General features: G+C 39.5%; 1 protein-coding gene across 12 annotated transcripts in view; it reads right to left on the bottom strand.

Moving 5' to 3' along the window:
• Positions 1 to 19,649, bottom strand: part of NAV2 (neuron navigator 2) — a 696,386-nt gene that overhangs the window by 44,711 nt on the left and 632,026 nt on the right. For 9 of the 12 annotated variants that reach the window (XM_075927729.1, XM_075927722.1, XM_075927723.1 and 6 more), the window contains 7 exons: positions 18,956 to 19,247; positions 16,824 to 17,526; positions 11,517 to 11,984; positions 10,728 to 10,793; positions 9,065 to 9,109; positions 6,098 to 6,258; positions 1,038 to 1,226 (listed from right to left, as the gene is read on the bottom strand). In XM_075927729.1, coding sequence (XP_075783844.1) covers positions 1,038 to 1,226; positions 6,098 to 6,258; positions 9,065 to 9,109; positions 10,728 to 10,793; positions 11,517 to 11,984; positions 16,824 to 17,526; positions 18,956 to 19,247 — 1,924 coding nt within the window. The remainder of the gene's footprint in view (positions 1 to 1,037; positions 1,227 to 6,097; positions 6,259 to 9,064; positions 9,110 to 10,727; positions 10,794 to 11,516; positions 11,985 to 16,823; positions 17,527 to 18,955; positions 19,248 to 19,649) is intronic. The other 3 variants (XM_075927728.1, XM_075927731.1, XM_075927724.1) reach the window with 2 other exon arrangements.

The following is a 19,649-nucleotide window of genomic DNA, read 5'->3' as shown; positions in this document are numbered from 1 at the left end:
ATCCTACCATATCCCACAGCAGCAACATAATTTATTTAAAAAAAATGAAATTTAACAATAAAAATGCCTAGAATTCAACCTTCAAGACATTTCAATACTAATAGTAAGTTTCTCCCAACTTGTATATTAAATTTCACCATTTTTGGTTCAATATTAAACTGGTATGGTAAAATATTTTGCATAGTTCAATATGTACGCATTCAGTTTTTCTGATCCACATGAAATTGTACAATTCTGACTGCATATTTGGCATAAACCTTTTGGATTATTGTTCTGATTGTTAATATAAACATGTAGCATACTAACTGATTGGCACTGAAAGGTAGATTTATGAAAAGCGGAGAAAAGAGAAAATCATATTAGCCTATGATTTAACTGTCTAAGCTAAAACTCAAAATGCACCCAGAAAAATGTACCCTGTTTAAAATTCTTCCATTAAAATATGTTATCCTTTTGCCTCCACCAAATAGCAATTCAGCAAAGTCCTTACAATTTGCTTGTCTTTCTTTTACTGCATTTTATAAGTCTAATCCAGTGTTTCTCAAAGGGGTCCGTGAAACCACTTTGAGATACATGCTAACTGGCCATGCCTGTTTGTTTACTTACTGGCACTGCGGCCACAGAGCCTCGTGGCTCCCATTGGCTCTGGTTTGCCGTTTTCAGTCAAGGGGAGCTGCAGGAAGTGGTGGCCTGGCCCATGCCACTTCCCACGCTTCCCTTTGGCTGCAAACAGAGAACCGGAGCCAATAGGAGCTGTGGACCACTTTGAGAAACACTGGCCTAAATTCAGATTTAGGCCATATTTGAATGGCTTAAACTCACTGAAATCAATGGGATTCTTTCTATTAATAGTAATAGGCTTTGGATACTGCCTTACATTTCTTTTCTTCTCCATTTCCAAATTCAATTTTCAGTAATTTAATTGGTAGGATTATAAACCTGATTGTATGCCCATTTAAGTCAAAGGAGCTTCTTCCATTGATTTCAGTTTAAACCATTTCCAGACCATTAGGAGTGCCTGCACAAGCTTGAGTTACCTTCTTCAAAGCCATCACGGAATGACCCAGAGCGGCTCATAGTTCTACTCTTCTCATCTAGTGACATTGAGCTATTGCGGAAGCGTGTGTCACTGTAAGGATCATAAGGACCATCTGCATTGGAAAGGCTGTGTGTCCGTAGCATGGTTGGATTTGACAAGCTCATCTGGACCGCAGTAGTAGGGCTTGCTAAAAAGTAAGGAATATATAGTAGAACAGAAAATTCACATATTTATTTCTTGGGCAGCTACCAAAAAAAAAAAAAAAAGGATTGGATTTAAAAGTACCGGTAGCTACAAATTCAAATAAGTTTAGTTTCATAATAGTCCTGTATTTCTCAATTGTTGTTTTCTAGGAAGGGATCTCAAAAGATACAACTGAGTGATAATACATACATACAGGTTGAACCTCTCTAGTCCAGCACCCTCGGGACCTGACCAGTGCTGAACTAGAGCATTTGACAAACCATGGAAGATCAATATTGTCTATCAGCATCACCAACACTTCCACTGCTTATTGGGCTCTTAAAGGACATTTAGAGGTAAGTGAGAGCTAAATAACAGCACAGAACACTGAGAGCCAGAACTGGTGGCTGTAAACAAACTGTATGGGACTCCAGGAAACTTAGCCACACTCATGATAGGTAGATATACGGCTAACAAAAATCATTCTGGACTATGGATGTTCTGTACCAGAGAGTGCCAGACTAGAGAGGCTCAACCTGTTTATGCACACAGAACATATAGCTCAAGGGCTTTATACAAATATCACGCCTGCCTCAAATACCCCTTGAGGACCAATGTTGTTTAGAATATGTAAGTTCTAAATCTCGGACTACCATTTTTCTGAATTGTATGTGTGTGTACATGCACTAAATTATGCCTGTTTATTATTAATCAGTCACTTTGTGGAGAAAATTAAAAACCTCAGCCAAACTTGCCATCTAGCAGTCTGATGTTCCATTATGTAGTGATGTTAAATTTTGATTTTCCATCGATTAGTCAATTAGTCGATAAGCAGGGGAGCCACAATGGGGTTAGCTCCCAGCCCTAGAACCTAACCCTGTTATGCCTCTGCATTTCAAATTAAGAGCCCCCCCTTTAAAAGGTTGAAGTGCAGTAGGGGGTACTTTGTGTAAGCCAGGACAGCTAATTCCCAGCTCGCGCCGGATTCCCCCCACTGCGCACCAGCCTTTTATATGTATTAAGAGTCTGCAGGCTCTTAATACATTTAAAAAGCAGAAGCACAGAATCTGGGACTGGGCACGAGCTGGGAATCAGCTGATTCCCAGCTTGCGCCTGGTACCCGCAACACTCCTGCCTCCTCTGTCCCCCACAGAGATGGTGCTGGGGGGAACCTGATAGAGGCAGCAAGGAAGGGGGAACATGACTAGTCAAGGGACTAGTTTACTATCTGATAAGCTTTTGCTTATCGGATAGTTAACTAGTCGCTTACAACCCTACCATTAGGTTTGTTACCATTCACTTGTTTCTCTGAGAAAAACAATTGATTAAGAGTCAAGTTGAAGACTTGACTGCTGGGTCCTATTTCTGCCTGGTCTATTGATATCATAATTTCATATCTGGTATTATGTTTTCTTGGTGTATTGGGGTTCATCTGTCAGGATAAATATAAGCTTCAAAGGGGTAGCCAAGTTAGTCTGTAACAGAAAAACTTAAAAAACAACAATAGTCTAGCAGCACCTTAAAGACTCAGAAAACATGTAGATGGTATTGTGATAGAGATGCAGCCGTGTTAGTCTGGTCTAGCTGAAACAAAAGACAGAACTATGTAGCACTTTAAAGACTAACAAGATAGTTTATTAGGTGATGAGCTTTCGTGGGCCAGACCCACTTCCTCAGATCAATATGTGGAAGAAAATCGGCACAACCATATATACCAAAGTGATACAATCAAAAAAATGAACACACGTGAGATTGACAAATCAAATTTTAGAACAGAGTGAGGGTGAGGGGGGAAGATGAGCTAATGACATAGGGGTGATAATAGAGGAAGTTTCTGTGAGGTAATGACATTAGGAGTGATAATTGGGGAAGCTATCTTTGTAATGGGTGAGATAATTAGAGTCTTTGTTTAAACCCATACATAAAGTGTCAAATTTAAGCATGAATGACAATTTTGAAGCTTCTCATTGAAGTCTGGAGTTAAAGTCTCTTTGAAGCAATATGCATGTTTTAAGGTCATTGAGGGAATGGTCAGTCTGGCTGAAATGGCAAGCAACAGCTTTCTGTGAGAGAGTTATGTCTGTTTTGTGTGCATTGATTCTTTGGTGAAGTGTCGGAGACGTTTGTCCAATGTACATAGCAGACGGACACTTTAGGCACATGATGGCATAAATTATATTTCTGGATGAACAGGAATATATGTTCTTGATCTTGTAATAGGCATGGTTAGGTCCAATAATGGTGTCAGCAGAGTAAATATGTGGACAAAGCTGGCACCGGGGTTTGTTGCAAGGGAAAGTTCCAGGGTTGGTATTAGTGTGGTATGTCCTGTGGTGGTATGACGAGCTTTTGTGGACACAGCCCATTTCTTCAGATGACAGGAGCTGAAGATGAAGTGGGATGTGCCCATGAAAGCTCATGATACCATTTACATGTTTTGTTAGTCTTTAAGGTGCTACTAGTCTATTGTTTTTTAAGTTTTTCCAGCATAAATATCGTTCATTTTACAAACTTACAAAAGGTCAGTTTCTTTTTTCCTTTGAAGATAGCTGCAACTATACCTGTATCAAAAATATTTTGACTCTCCATGCCAGTACTTGCTAGAGCCCTAAAAATAAAGCCCAAATCCATCACCTTCTTCTGTTGAGGATAAAGTTCACTATAATTCTTTTTATTCATTTCTGGTGGCTGCATTACTTCTGAAATATGGTCATTTAAGTTCCACAGTAGCTAGCCACAACATTTTTACTCTGAGAATCTTCAATGATTGTCATCTGTTTGTACTTCACTGGTGCTATAATGCCATGCTCCTGATGCAACTTGTTTGCTGCTGATACTTATAGAAGTTACCCCATCACTCTATTTATCTAGATTTTGTTTTAGATATTGATTTGACTAAAGCTATTTTGGACTGGTTTATAGCTTGTGTCTTTCAGTGCATTCAAATGATAGCTAGAACTTTTTTGCTTCAGCTCAAAATTGCACTGGAAAGAAGTGACCACTCAAATTTCTACGAGACACATGGTACACAAACTGTTCCCGTAAATACTAGGGTCCCGTTAGCTCACATGCGCAAGTTTAACTTTTTTTCACTTGATCTTTCAAGAATAAAGATTGAGAGATTTTTAAAAGTTAACACAAAAACTAAAAAATTAATTGTGGATGGGCAGAGATACATAATGTGGTTAGAATACATTAAAGATACATATGTCATCTTGTAGGATTTATATTTTTCACATCAAAATAAACTGCAAAGATAACTTAAGAAATATTTTAAACGTGCATCAGATGACAGATGTGATAGAAGGATTTCTACAAAAACCTGCCCACATAGTACATGGAAAGCTTAACTCACACAATAAATGGAAACACAAAAATATACTGTTTTAATAGTGTCAGGTAAGAGTTCAAGCGACAATCAATGCCTATAAAAACTAGTAATTGGGCAATGCTGCTGATAACTTCCATATATTATTTATAATCTTTTTAAAAGACAAATGTTATACATAACATATTTGCTTTTTATATAAAATATTTTGACACCCCTGCGTTTCAGATGTTTCAGCTTGAATACCTACAGTATTGATTTATGAATCTAAACTGGGCCCTAAATGAACAGTAAGTAATGTGCAATTGCTTTTAAGATCAAAGCAAGTCTATTACTGGATAGAATTTCAAGATTATAGACCCTTTAAATTACTTTGTTTCATATGCTAGTGCATTTAATTAAAGCTAGCAGAATTTTATAGCTTCTAAGCAACTTGAACATTTCTTCAGAAGAAAATGTGTTTATTTTAATCCAAGTTATCAAATGAAGGGATGGTAAACTTTCCAACTTAAAATTCCACTGGCTTGTCTGTGATTGTGTTGGATAAAGCTTTGTCTGGTTTCATAATAAGCTGACTGAAAGCCTATACAATGATAAAAGATATCCAAATGTTTAGATGATTACATCTGTTAATAAGCTGTGAGTTTAAAGATGAGTAGATCTAAGCATATGGGGAAGTTTAAGTGCTTCCAAATTTAGTGGTAGTATAGGCCTGTGAGTAGCTTAGGTAGAACAATTGATTACATGCACAGCATCATTAAGAATAGGGTCAGTTCAGAAGTACCACTTTTGATCACACCACAAAACAGTGCTGACTGTACCAATAGCTAGTCGGGGCATTTTGACGTGTGAAAAGAAAGGTATGTTCTTCAATTTGCTACTTTCAAAATAGGTAATATCTTAAGCACCTACTGTTCCTGCTTCAGTGGCTCAGCCCTTCAGCGGGCTGATAGTCAAAAGGAAATCTTTCCAACAAATCCTGTCTCTGCCCTCTCCTGTTTTGAGCAGCACCAGCACCAGCACCAGCCTTTCACCTGGGATTTCCAATGAGTCTTGCCACCTTCTTAGGGTTTACACAACTTCAGTGGTGGCTGGTGGTGTAACCCCGCCTGGGCTCACTATTCCAGGTTCCAACCCAGGGATCTTATGAACAGCAGCCATGTACCTCTTTCCATTAATGCTATGCTATTTCCTAGCTGCTTTATCTTCGCCCCATACTTCAGTGTTAAACTCTCAGGTCTTCTCCCTCCTAGCTTAAGCAAATATAGCCAGAACCATACTCTGGTTTCCTCTTGACCTCCTTTGACTGGGTAGGAGAATCCTTCCAGGCCCCTCTGGTCATGATCAGGAAATGATCTGCTAAGGCACTGTAGCCCCTTTTATAAGAACCTGCTGGGCTTCCGTGAGGCCTCTCTAGGCAGCTTCACAGCTCCTTTCCTGAGGCAGGGTGAAGTAGGATTGCAGGGCCTCCTGTAGGGAACTGCAAAGGCCAGGTATACTCTGTCATCTTCAAATTACACTCATGATCATAACACTTAATTTCTCACCCAGCTGAGGGAAGTTGAATCTAGTTCCAGAGGGCGATGTTATACTGGAGCCAGATGAAAATGGAGAATTAACAGCCGTGTCCTGAAGGCCTCCAGCTGAATGTGAACGGAGCCATTCTTTTGCATCCTCTTGACTACGAAGTTGGGACGAAGGGGTATACCTACAAAACCAGAAATTTCAAAATTATCTTCAAACATCCTTAAACGAAATACTTGGAAAAACTCTTCAGATAAGATTGAAGGACTGAGTGATATACAAGGTGACACAGAAGCATGGAGCTGAGACCCCATGTGGACTGGTACTGCTGCTGGAGCAGCCTCTGCCCGCAGTGAACTTGGGCCTACCACAGGCAGAGGCTGCTTTGTGGCATCCTCCCCCAATACCCCACTGCTGCCTCTGATAGTGGGGGAAAGGATAAGTAGAATCGCAGAGACAGTGCTGGAGGGAACCAGCTTTTAAGCTAGTTCCCCCCAGCACCAGCTTCCACCCCCCCCCCCCCCCGGCTGCCTCTGATACAGGGGCGGCAAGGGGGGGGAGGGAAATGCAAGTATTTGACTAACCAATAAGCCTAGGCTTATCAATTAATTAATTACTCAACTACTCACATCCCTACTAGCCCCAGATCCCCATAAGAATTAATCTGGCCCTGGGGGGAAACTCTGATCCTCCGAGTTGCATGAGTGACGTGAGTGTGCCTTTTTTCCTGCTCATCAGTTGGGGGCCACGTCTGTGAGTTTGGCATTTTTTGTTTGTTTTTTTTGGGGGGGGGGAGATTGTATGTTTTTTTTGTTTCTCTCTTGCATGTGGCCTCTGACTGATTTTTCTGTGGGTCAGAGGCCCCCAACCTAAAAAAGGTTGTCCACCCTTGGTTTAACCCTGACTACTCCGAAGTCAGTAATGAAACTCCCACTCATACTGATCAGTCCACAGTTTTAGCACTGTCCTACACTTGTGTTAAAAGTAACTGGTCCACTGTTGGACCATACAACTAATAACTGTAATAACAATAATGAGAGATGTGAAATGATATAGATGTTAGTCTGAAATACTGTAAGAGAAGTATTTGCTTAAATCTAAATAGGTTTTCAGAAAATGTGCCAAACAGGTACAGATAACAACTGAGAAGATACATTTAATATTTTTTAAAAGCTAAAATGTCCAAACCATGAGTTTTAATTGCTTGTAAATAACAGTTACATTTGTTTTTACTCAATGATATAACTTTAGTCCAAAAATAGCCATATTGTTATTGTCCCTTTTATCTTTAAAAAGCACCCAATTAAGTGCAGTGGAATTTTACTTATGAGTTTCTGTATCTCTGCTAAGATATATCATCCAGTTTTTAAAAGTAAATATTTATGGGGAATTAATATATTTATAAAGAGTTCTGGCTTCAAATTTAAAAAAAATATTAGTCAAACTTAATCCATAATAATCTATCATTCTATTAAACTTTAAATTAGGCTCCCCCGCTGCGCTTCTTCCCTTATTTATTCTTGGATCTGGACTTCTAACACTCCGGCCATCTGAAGAAGTGGGTTGTGCCCATGAAAGCTCATGATACCATCTACATGTGTGGTTAGTCTTTAGGTATAATGAGGCATAAGATATCGGTCGGCAAAGGCTTTCCTTGCCAACCAAACCTCGTCTTGACTGCCCCTTCGTGCTGACAAACAGCTTAGCCAGCACAACTCCGTGTCCATTTTTATTCTAATGAAGCGGGGGATATTTAAATCCCCGCTTCATTGACTAAGTCAGCATGTCTAATTTACACGCCTCAGTCGGCAGAGGCATATAGTCTAGACATACCCTAAGGCGCTACTAGTCTATTTGTTGTTTTTTAAGCTTTTGGCCAAAAGAGGTTTTTTAAAGTATAGTCTTTTCTTCTGCCTTAGGTTTCAATCCTATAGTTAGAATCCCTGATTTAGGACTACTTGCATCTTTAAAATTATATGCATGTAGGACTAGGACCTTTAATAGTTACTTTAACACCTATTTAAGATAAAAACAACATAAAATTATACCTACCTCTTTAGCCCTCAAGTGTTTCAATCTTAAAATATAGTGTTTATTAACTAGATGCATATTTGACAGACATAGAAACATTTTACATAAAAATTTCATTCTATGAAATGCTTTTAACACCCAGCATAGTGTGATAAAGCTGACACAAAGAACAATGTGTTTATAGTGTAGAATAAATTACAGCTGCAATTTAAAGCCATTGGTTCAGTGATCCTAAAAGCAGCATAAAGCAAATCTGAAGTTTAAATGTTTTAAGCTGGCCAGATAATTTCTGTGAATTCTGTAACATTCATTGACTTAAAGCATTTAATTTGTAGCCTTAAAGTTAACAATTTGACTAAAATTGCTTCTGTTTGCTGCAGGAGGGAAAATGTTTCTTGGTGAAAAAATGGTTTTTTTCTAAATTTCTCTACCGCCTACATATCAGTGGTGTTTCAGGAACAGACATTTACCAAATGGGACTCATCAGGCCCCAAATTATCTCTCTAGAAAGCCATTAAAATATATTCTGATGCATGAAAACAATTTTGAAATGATTTTCAATTTCATCATAAGAAGTTCATCAAGATGTTGTAAATTTTTTTTTTTAACTAAATCTTCAGGGTTCCAGGAACTTCACTGTGAAAATGAATACACCTACTTTAGCGCACTAGCCATAAAAGCTGCAAATTATTGCTTTCAAATCAAGCCCAGTGATGATTTATGAGATGCTTTTCAGCAATTCAGCCAGCAAAAGCCACAGTTCCTGCTCAAGCAGTGAAGCCACTGGATGAAGAAAAGAAACATGTTGGAAAAGAGCCCTCTTTGAGGAGTTGAAAAAGAAAAAGATTGCTGCCACCCCCTGCAAAAGCAGAGACCACCACGAACAGCCACAACAGAAACATAAAGCAAAGCTCTCAAACCACAACAAAAGCTGTTATACTATGTGGAAACACCAATACCTGAGTCCCTTCTTAGGCAAAGTGTTCCTATCAAGATGTGGGTCGCTGTAGGAAAGTTAAAAGAAAAGAACTTCAGAGAAGAACAAAGGGGGGGGGGAGATAAAAATCAGGACGAGGAGAAAAGTATAACCATCTGCATCACGTTTTCTGAGGAAAAAATGATGCACCCTATCAAAGTAAACATGCAACAACAACAAGAAGAGCCTCCTAGGCCTGTGTGGATTGTGTTATGCATGCATTTGGTATCATGCTAATGAATTTCATCTGCTTGCAAAAGTAGCCTTGCTATTTCCTCTTTTCATAGCGAACAAAATGGCTCTTCAAAAAAATAAAACAACATGCTTCAAGTGAAGGCTTAAAATACATATTTAAACAGGCGTGCAGCCATGTACTTGTGAATTTCTCAAAGTCAAAAGATGCCCTGATACCATTTCCTTCTGCCTTCATCATAGAGCAACAGCAATCAATTACCATCACTTAGGTTAAGCCTACACATACAGCATTGTAGAAGCCCAGCGGTACTGCTACAGCTGCACTACTGCAGCACCTGTGGTAAAATATTCTATGTTGCTGGGAGAGGGCATACAAAATCTCACCTCCATGAGTGACAGAAGCCCTGTCAATGGGAGTAGCTGTTCTGCCAACAGAGCACTGTGCACACCAGCACTTATGACTGCATAAGCATAATTTATGTTGCTCAGAGGAATTGTTTATACACACCCCTGAGCAACGTAAGTTATGTTGCCATAAACTGTAGTGTAGACACAGCCCTACTTGCAATATGAATATAGTGGCTGGTTTTCCAAATGGACACAGAGTTTTTGAAGTCTTCCTGTATTTCATCTCAAATTCCATCTCCAATGTGAAATCAATCTATTAACATTTGCAAAAGGCAAGTATTTAAAGGGCTGTGTTTTCATATAACTGGCACTGGCTTTTCTTTTTGTGAGGAGGGCTTGTTTGCAACTGAAAAATATAATTTTAAATTAATTAATTTACTGTCAAGGTCTCTAGCTAGTATCATGGTCAGTTTCTAGAAGCCATGTCATAGCTGAGTGCAAAAGCAAGCTGGAGCCATTAGCTTCATGTCTGTGATCTTCCATCTTCCTGTGTTCATTTGTACAAGAATGGACACACACAAAAGCCTGCACGACACCTATAAACTAAACTGGAGTAAAGGACTTACAACACTGAGTGTACTGAACAACACTGTAACTTTATGACAAAGGTGAAAAGCCTGAAACGCAGTGGAAAAAGCAGCATGCCATAGGAATGCTGAAATGCCAGTGAGAGTTCATCATGGTAGATACAAACTGCAGGATTTTAAAATTGCCTTTGGCAAAGAACAAATCAAACCAAACCACAACCCCTCCCCCCAAAAAAATCCCCCAAACCCCCCACACCAACCAAACAAAAAAAGAAGCCAAAGAAAAACCACAACTAAACCCCCACAAACTACATTTGTCAACTATGTCATACGCCACCCCCCAAATTTAATTAAGTTGACTCTCACTGGCATGTCTGTGTGTCACAATTTACACCTGAGCAACAAACACAGCAGAGGTCTCCAATGAGCCCATCTCTCACAAGACACTTTGCTTTATAAATGTAGGCAACAAAACCCAGAGCCTTTGTGCATTCTACTGCCTTGAGACAGCATTACCTGTCCTGTCTCCTGGGTAAAGTATTTCTGCAGAATTTGGGACTAGCACCAGGGGAAGAGAGAGGGCTAGAAGAACAAGTCCAATGAGACAGAAAACAAGAGAAGGAATATTAGCGTAAAAAAAGAAAGACAGGGGAAGGAGTTAAAACAATAAAAAGTTAGAACTTTTTTTAGTAGTTGTTTTCTGTTACAAAGATGCAACGTTTTAGAAACAAAATCATACAATAAGGTAAGACTAAATTCCAAGATTTCAAACTACGCTGCCTTTTAAGACAGTTGCACTCTCACTGTTTGTTCTTAAAGAAATTTTTTGGGTCTACTTAGGTTCATATATCAGACCTATCGCTTATTGTCCAGATCCTAATTGCACGAAATATTATTTTAAATGACCAAACTCATTTATTTTAACCAGAAATACTTGACTTCCCAAAACAAGATTAAAATACTGGGGGAATGTATTGTACACCACTACTAGATCTGCTGATACAGGAAGATAAGAAGATATATGAAATTCAAACATGAGGTACATCGAGCAATTAAAAATGTCCCACAGCAGTGGCAATTGCAAATGAAAAACTTTTCTGACCCCTCCCCCGCAAGCTTAATGTAATGCAGAACCGAATTCCTTATTTGAAATGACCATTTTTGGTAGTATCTTCATTATTTACCTTGTAGGAATGATCATATGGATTGCAATTATGAACTGTGAGTTACAGTTACCGCATCACTGATTTTTAAGATATGGACATACAGTACATATTAATGGAGTTTAAATTTAACCCTACTCACCTTTCAGACAAAGTTGTCTTAACACTGTTGGTTCTGACAAAGGGAGTCAAAGAATCATCTTTAGAGGCTGTAATCAAACCACTGGACGAATTATGGCTCAGCCCACCTCCGCTGCTGAGAGAGATATCAATGGATTCACAGCTGGTGTGAAGACTGCTGACGGAGTGGTATCCAATGCCATCCTTGCTGGCAGCAGACGAGCTACTTGCGTTGGTACCCCAAGTTAAACTGTTGGAGGGAGCTGAATGGGCGGAACTGGGACTAGAGGCTAATGGAGACTGGTTCATGTCTGTGTTTTTACTGTAAAGAGGACTGCTGCCCCCACTGCTGAGTATACCGCTGCCAGAAGGAGAATCGAGGTTACCCGGCTGGTTCAAGGTAGCATGAGGATTGGAGATCACCACTGAATTTTTCATATTTTCAACTGTTGTGATGGGAACTTGTTTACTTTGTTTTCCACCAAAAAGTCTAGGAAAAAAGTTCAGAGAAAGTAACAAAAGCTTCATTACATCAAATGTAAAATGAATAAGTACAAACATATTTTAAATCTACATTACTTATATTAGACACCTGAAAAACTATCACTAGGAAATTACACATTCAATTATATTGAAAACCCAAGTATTACATCTTTAGGAAATGATACAATAACAATGATAAGAGACTGAAAACTGCTTTGGAAAAATATTTTTTATTGCTAAATTGAAAGGAGAGAGAGAGAGAGAGAGAGATTCTGCCTTAAAGAAATTTCCTGCCTGTAAATTGTCTGCTTTGATTCATATTGACAATCATGAATTGATGGCTCTCCTTTCCTTTCTTGCAATTAATAAAACCTGGAGAAAATTATTATGCCAATTTCAGACACATCTTAGCTTTTCCTTCTATAAATCTTCAAATATAACTTTCACAGAATTAAAAATATTAGCCATTTTATCTTCTGCTTTCTGAGAGAAATGGATTTTACCTGTGATAATATTGAATTGATTACTCTGAAGCATGGAATATTAGACTGGTGGTTGTTCAGGTCCATAAATCCAGATGACTCAAATCACATTTTAAAAGATAGCATAGATCTCTGAGGAAAAGATTTTGACTTTTGCAGTAATCACCAAGGAGCCCAAAGAAATATAACATCTGAAGAAGTCCCTTTCAACTATCAATGACACTTAGCAAGGAAACTCTGATGATTTCCCCCCTACCCTACCAACATCATGCAAATAGCTTCTATTACCTCTATAAAAGTCACTTTGGGAAAAAGTTTTAAAAGCACCTAAGCTTTTCAAGATACTAATTTTCAAAGGGCTGGAAGCCCTCTGGAATCTAAGTATCTTTGAAAGTCAATGGCAGTTAGATCCTAAGTCCCTATACAACTTTTGAAAATTGGTCATATGATCCTAAATCATTTAAGTGTTTTCAAAAATTTCACCCACTAGGAGCAGTGGTTATGACATTTGAGTCAGCTTTCTGCTACAAATGTAACAGTATGAAATTATCCCTAAACAATTTCCTCAACGGAGTCCTACATTTCTTCTGTTTAGGACCAGATGTGATCACTACGCAGTTGTGATTTGACAGAGGAGATCCCTGTAAATTATATGTAAGCCCAGCTTCTAGAATGTACTATGAGAGTTTTTAGCTTAATCTCATCTTTGGCCTTTGTTTGCTGAGCGTACTTATAACAAGCTTATATACTAATAGCCATCAGACCAAGGTGAGGAATGGTTTTTTTTAGTGCAGATTTTTGAGGCTAAACTAATGAAAACGTCTCTGAACTTGGAGTCAATATCCTAAAAGAAACTAATGATCAATATTTCAAGTAGGGATGTTGGAGTTTAACCGAGGAACCAGTTAATCGATAAGATGATATTTATCGGTTAATGTTACTGGTTAAATTGCAGAGCCCACAGCAGGGAGGCAGCCAACTCCCCAGCTGGGCAGAGTTTAGCAGGGCCTGCCACCCCACTCCCAGGGAGCAGGGAGGCTCACTCCTGGGAAGGCTTCTCTGTGGGCTCAGCAGTATAAAACATATTTAAAATTTATATTGCAGGACCTGCAGCACACGTAACTATGTAACTTGAATGATTTTTAGCATTTACACAGTTACATTTTTAACCCACTTCTTACATTCTCAATCCCAACGCACTCTCAGAGACCAGACTGTAAAGGACTTCAGAGGGAGATAGTGATATTTGCACAGTGCTAATGTAGAACAATGGCAAATTCTTACTTTAAGACAGATCGTCACAACCCAGAATATAGTTAATATGTACAACTGCCAGCCCCACTGGGATGATCTTGTTGTTGTATGGTTAAATGTCTCCTGGTATGCTGCTTCCCAAATGTACCTTTTCAACTCAGAACTTGGCAAACTGAGCAGTGCCAGTGTCAGTATAAAGGTAACTTTGGAAAGAGACATCCCATAGACAATGAGCTTATTTTTGGGCTAATTCTATTATGAGCTAATTGTTGGGTTTTGTGTTTAGGGATCATCAGAAGAATGAATACGAAGGCTCTCAAAACAAGTGGCCTAAAAAACTTCACTATTTTCCATGTAATATAAATTAGTTTCACATGACAAAAAGTGCAAGGTGAGATATGCTGGAACAATTAAGACAGTGCTAGACTTTCATAAAACAATTGCAGTTATGTACTTTTACTGTGCATATAAACGTAGAAAATATATTTGCTTTCAGATCTCTGGTAGGTAGCATTTAACAGTATTTAGCAGTAGCAGTCTTCACTGTTGTCTCTTTAGTGTTTCAGAGGCTTATTTGCTGTATAAAATCAGCATGGAATATTAATAAATCAACATGGAATATTAATAAAATACATGCTTTGCCACAACATTCTAAGTATTACACAATGACAGCGCTAGTGTTCAGCAACATACACACTGGGCAAATTCCGCTGAAAAACATTGGGCTGGGCTGGGGATACATTTATTTGCAGTCAGGTAACAACTGAAGAATGAAATAACTAATGAAGAAAGTGAAAATTTAAATTAAACCTTAATCTCTTACACACACACCCCTATACCCCCTGATATTCCTGGTATTCCTCAGTGTCTACTCTTATAAGTTTCATGTATTTCAAATGTTGGCACAATGAAGGGTCTAGCAAAATGGTTTTCTAATGATCAAAAGAACTCCATGATTGAGTCTGATTATTAATATATTTGAGGCAAGCAACATGGGAATTTTTCATTTATGGTGTAATACCATTGCAACAAAATCTTTTAATTTTTGTTATTGTTTAAGATAATAATTACTCAACATTAATTTATCATAAAGACATAACTTTTGTAATGATGTCCAGAAAAAGGAGACTCATTAAATTACACAGGTCATGCTGAATTATACTTTCACACGATTTTCAAAGACAGCCATTCATCTAAGAAGGCAATGAAGTATTCCTTTTTTTCCCCTAGCTCAAACCCAAGCCAATATTATACGAGCTAAACTCAGTTTAGCAGCTTGAATGGAATATGGCATCCTCACTTCGTTTGAAGTAGGATGCTGTCAGTGTAACTGCATGGAGATGAAATTATGATGTTAAGACACAATAAAATCCTGAAGACCGCAACGCAAAAGAGACTATTACTTATGTCAAATTAAAATGGAAAATAATGTTAATGCACATCTTTGCTACAGTCAAGGCATGTATGCTGAAGTGAAACATGGAAATTAACACCCACTCTAGACAAGTATTTGTATTATAAAATAACAGAGAAGGGAGGGGTACATATACGGTCATAAGAACCTAGGAAATAGGTCATTACAAAAGAAGATTTTTACTAAAAATAAGAAAATTCAATGTGGCTGACAAAGTACCTTTAAGTGGTTCTGTACCTCCATACTTGGGTACCTAAGGTACTGGATCTCTCCACAGAGGACAGCAATTCTTGCAACATATTGTATTGGGTGATGTAGTAATGCAACTGACTTCAATGTGTAAATCTGGTTACACTCAGGACTATCTCCCTATGTTACCTCAAAACGTGTAAGTACAATGGTGTGGACTCAGTATTTCTACAGGAAACCTGTAACCTTTTTTCTGTGGGTTTATGTCTTTGTAATATTTTCAAGTAATAACTTTATTCTAAATTAGACACAACTGCAATCATTTTGGGGAGGGTTTAACAATCAATTTCAAATGTTTAAGCTTGCTGCTGTGCCATAAGGCAGTAAGTATTCACAATAGGGATGTCAATGTGTAGTTGACTACACGATTAACCAATAATCCTTGGCTTTCCAGTTACTCTTGTCCACTACATACACTACCTTCCCTTGCTGCCTCTGTATCAAAGGCAGAAAGTTGGGGGTGTGGGGACTGGGAGGCAGTGCCTGTGAGGAGCTGGCTTTAAGCAGACTGCCCATGAGCACCAGCTCCAACCTGCCCTGCACCGCACTTCCCCCTCCCTCCCCCACTGCTGCCTGATAGAGGCACAGCAGTGTGGAGAGTGAGGGGTGCAGGCTGGAGCCAGTACCCTTGGGAAGCCGGCTTTCAAGCCAGCTCCCTGCATGTGTCGGCTCCAAGGACCTGCCTGTCCACCCCCTCCCCCCCGCACACCCTTCCTACCTCCTACAGGGTCAACGAGGGGAGGGGTGACCAGGCAGGAGCTGGTTCCCCCAGCACCAGTTCCACAGTGCCACATTCCCCCACCCCCGCACTACTGCCTCTATCAGAAGCAGCAGCATGGAGGGGGAGAAAGGGAGGCTGCCGTGAAGCATGCTCTGTCCACGGCAGCCCGGGCTCATCACAGCCAGATGCTGGTCCGCAGCAGTAGCCCTTGTCCGTGGGGGTCCAAGCTTCCAACAGACAAAGGCTGCTCCGGCATCCCACGGAGCAGCTTCTGCCCGTGGTGATCTTGTGCCCATTGCAGAGAGGCTGGTCTGCAGCACCAACTCCTGTGTGTGAGGGGTCCAAGCTCTCTGTGGACAGGAGCTACTGCTGTTGACCAGCCTCTGTCTGCAGGGAGCTCAGACCCCCCATGGACAGGGACTCCTGCCTGTGTATCAGAGGGAGTAGCACGGGGTAGCAAGGGCTCCCTGGTAGTGGCACTGCCCCCAGGGACTATTGAATAGTCACGTAGCTGTTAAGTTTTCATGTGGCTATCTGACTGCTCAGTTTCACAATAGCGAACATCCCTAATTCACAATGCTACCGGCACACATTTCACTAGTTATGACATTAAATTTTGGTACAAAGCATACTAGGACATGCTTCAGAAAGTGCCCACCAAATTTATCCAGTCGCTGCCCTGAACTGCCATAATTGTGTGACTCCAGTTAATACATTTTCACTCACCTGCGCAAAGTGGGAGAGGCCACATCAGGGTACTTGGCTCCTTGCTGGTGAGTACCTGGAGTTCCACTAGAAGCAATCTGTGATGCAGGGTTCACTTTAACAGAGTTACACGAAGCCACGCTTTCATTGTCAGATGAGATCCCTTTCTCTTTATCAGTTTGGTTGACTAGACCTGGCAGAGAGCTTCCAAGGGGTACCTTAGCCGTCTCTCTCATTTTAGGGACAGGCAACCCAGCTGACTTGCTGCTGATGTTGGAGTCTATGCTACTTGTACTAGACCTATTACCAGCTCCACTTCTGCTACTGGATTTACTGGGTCTGGGTAAACTACGATACTGAAGATTAGTGCGGGCACTAAGTGCTAAATAGCCATCGTCCTGGTTTTGAGAGCCATCAACACTAGTTTTCCGACCAGAGGACCGACCCATGAGTCCAGATGATTTAGGGATTTTGCCCAGTGTGGCTGATCTGCTGGTGATAGTCGCACCACTGGCAGTAACCATAGTCATGCCCGAAGCCGATCCACTCTGTTTCTTAAATCCAAATGTATTTGTATTAGCAGCAACTGTTCTAGAGTTACTTGTGGGAGGTTTTTTGGATTCATCACCACTGCTGCGTCCTGCATCTGATGGAGAACGTTTAACATGCGCAGCTTTAGGAGAAACTCTACCTTTTTCTGATACCTTGGCATCATCCGTTTTGCCTAAAAAAAAAAAAAAACGGAAAAAAAAGTCTAATGTTTAACAAATTGAAAATGCTAAGCAAATGGTAAACATCAAAGCATCACGAGAAACAAAAGTATGCCTGCCATCCACAAGAGTGTGGCTTAAGAATTATGATCCAATTTGCATTAAACTAAAATGTACTATTGAGGGTAATAAATGCAGGCTTTCCAGGAGCGAGAACTTGGTGATGTGCTTGCCCTTGAGAATACATAAAAACAGTGATCAGAGCAGAATGTTAAGGAATAGTGATAGATAAATAAGAAGAGTTTTTTCTTCATGGCTATCATTGATTGGATCCCATTTTGTCAATAGTGAAGTGTTATATGGTAATAGTAAATAAGCTTTAGCAAAAAATGTGTATATAACTGGTGAAAGCCCTGTTTTCAAAACAGATCTTGAAATTTCCATTCACGACAGGGCAGTGAAAGTGTAATACATCTGTTTGCATGTACAAATATTATTTGTGCTCATGCACAAATATGTATGTGCTAAGAACTCTGATGAAGTCCATCTGAAAATGGGCTTTTATATAAATTAACATATAGTTGCTACTTTAGCCATGAAAAAGCTTCTTTCACACAACTACCATATATACTTGATCATAAGCTGAATTTTTTGGTAAAAAAAAAAATCACACTGTGAAGAGCAGGGTGACAATCCTGCTTACAATTGCGTCATTGTGCTTCACATTTTTTTCCATTGGGAGGAGGAGTTGGCAAACATCAATTCCTAGCCCAGCTGGGCAAACTGCTGGTGCACTGGGACGTTTTGTATATGTAGAGCATCTGCAGGCACGAAGCCTCTCAGCTCTCATTGGCTAGGAACAGCGAACAGCAGCCAATGGGAGCTGAGAGGGTCTGAGCCTACAACTAACACTCCCCCAGCCCATGATGACGAGCTGGGACTGGAAGTTTGTACACCATCAGTATAGATTCGGCTTATAAATGGGTCATTGATTTTTTTTAACATTTTGTTTCCTATAAATTGGAGGCGGGAGGCCGGCTTATAAATGGGTTTACATTCAAGTATGTACAGTATTCTTAGCCATGTAAAATCTAGGTTCTGAGTTATTTTTAATCCAGTAATATGAAACTGGAGTTTCATTTATCATCTTTACAAGAAAGAAGAATATTATACTACAAACATTGTGTCCAAAGAACAGTCTAATTTAAGGGGCATTCAAAACAAACAATAGTCAAAGCATTTTAGTATAATTGATATATTTTAAAATTCGCATAGAGTTATAAATCAGAAACATGCAGATTAAGTACGCTGTACATATATTCACAAAAAAACTACAAGTAAACACAGAACTAGTTAAAGTTCATTTTCTGCCACAGGAAAGTAGGTAAACATGATTTCTCAATTGTAATCTGTCAACCTGCCTACGTGACATATTTTTCTCACCTGTTCCAGGTGTTTTCAGTGAGCCTGAGGTGGTTGAAGGTTTAGTCCTTGGTGCAGTAATGCCAACCTGAGCTGACATGCCCCGTCTCCAGGATCCAGTCTGTGAAATGACAGTAGTCTTCCTACCAGAAGTGCTTTTATCAGATTCATCAGACACATCGGAAGGATTTCGCCTCCATTTGGATCCAGACTCCATCTTTATGCCACTATCTGATCCTCCATCAGATTTCTTGACTTCATCACTGGACCACAGGGAATTCCGCTCAACCTGTGAATGCTTTTCTGCATCAGTCTAAGGGAAACAATACATCACAACAGAATCTCTATTGTACCTTTCTTATTCAAATCCTTCATTTTGGGGGAGTTCAAAATCTAAAACCACCAAACTGATTTAAAAATTCCCTAATAATTTTGATTACACTTAGACATTTGACATTGTTTGTTAAGCCTGCTTTTTTGCCAGAGAAAAGCCAAGATGTGTAATGAATCTTACTATGTTTACTTTCTGAAAAATTACTAAATAATCACTAAAACAGCAAGCAACCAATCTACATCAAATACTTGATTAATAAATAATAAGGAAAATATTCAGTTAATTGCCATTTACCTCTTTCTTGAATGTTATGTGAACCCTTTCATTGCAATGCAGAAAAAATCATTTGAAACACGTGCTGCTAGCTTTTCTTTGTTCTTG

The sequence above is a fragment of the Pelodiscus sinensis genome, chromosome 4 (assembly GCF_049634645.1).
Source record: "Pelodiscus sinensis isolate JC-2024 chromosome 4, ASM4963464v1, whole genome shotgun sequence".
Lineage (NCBI taxonomy): Eukaryota > Metazoa > Chordata > Testudines > Trionychidae > Pelodiscus > Pelodiscus sinensis.
This window is presented reverse-complemented; position numbering and strand designations above follow the sequence as displayed.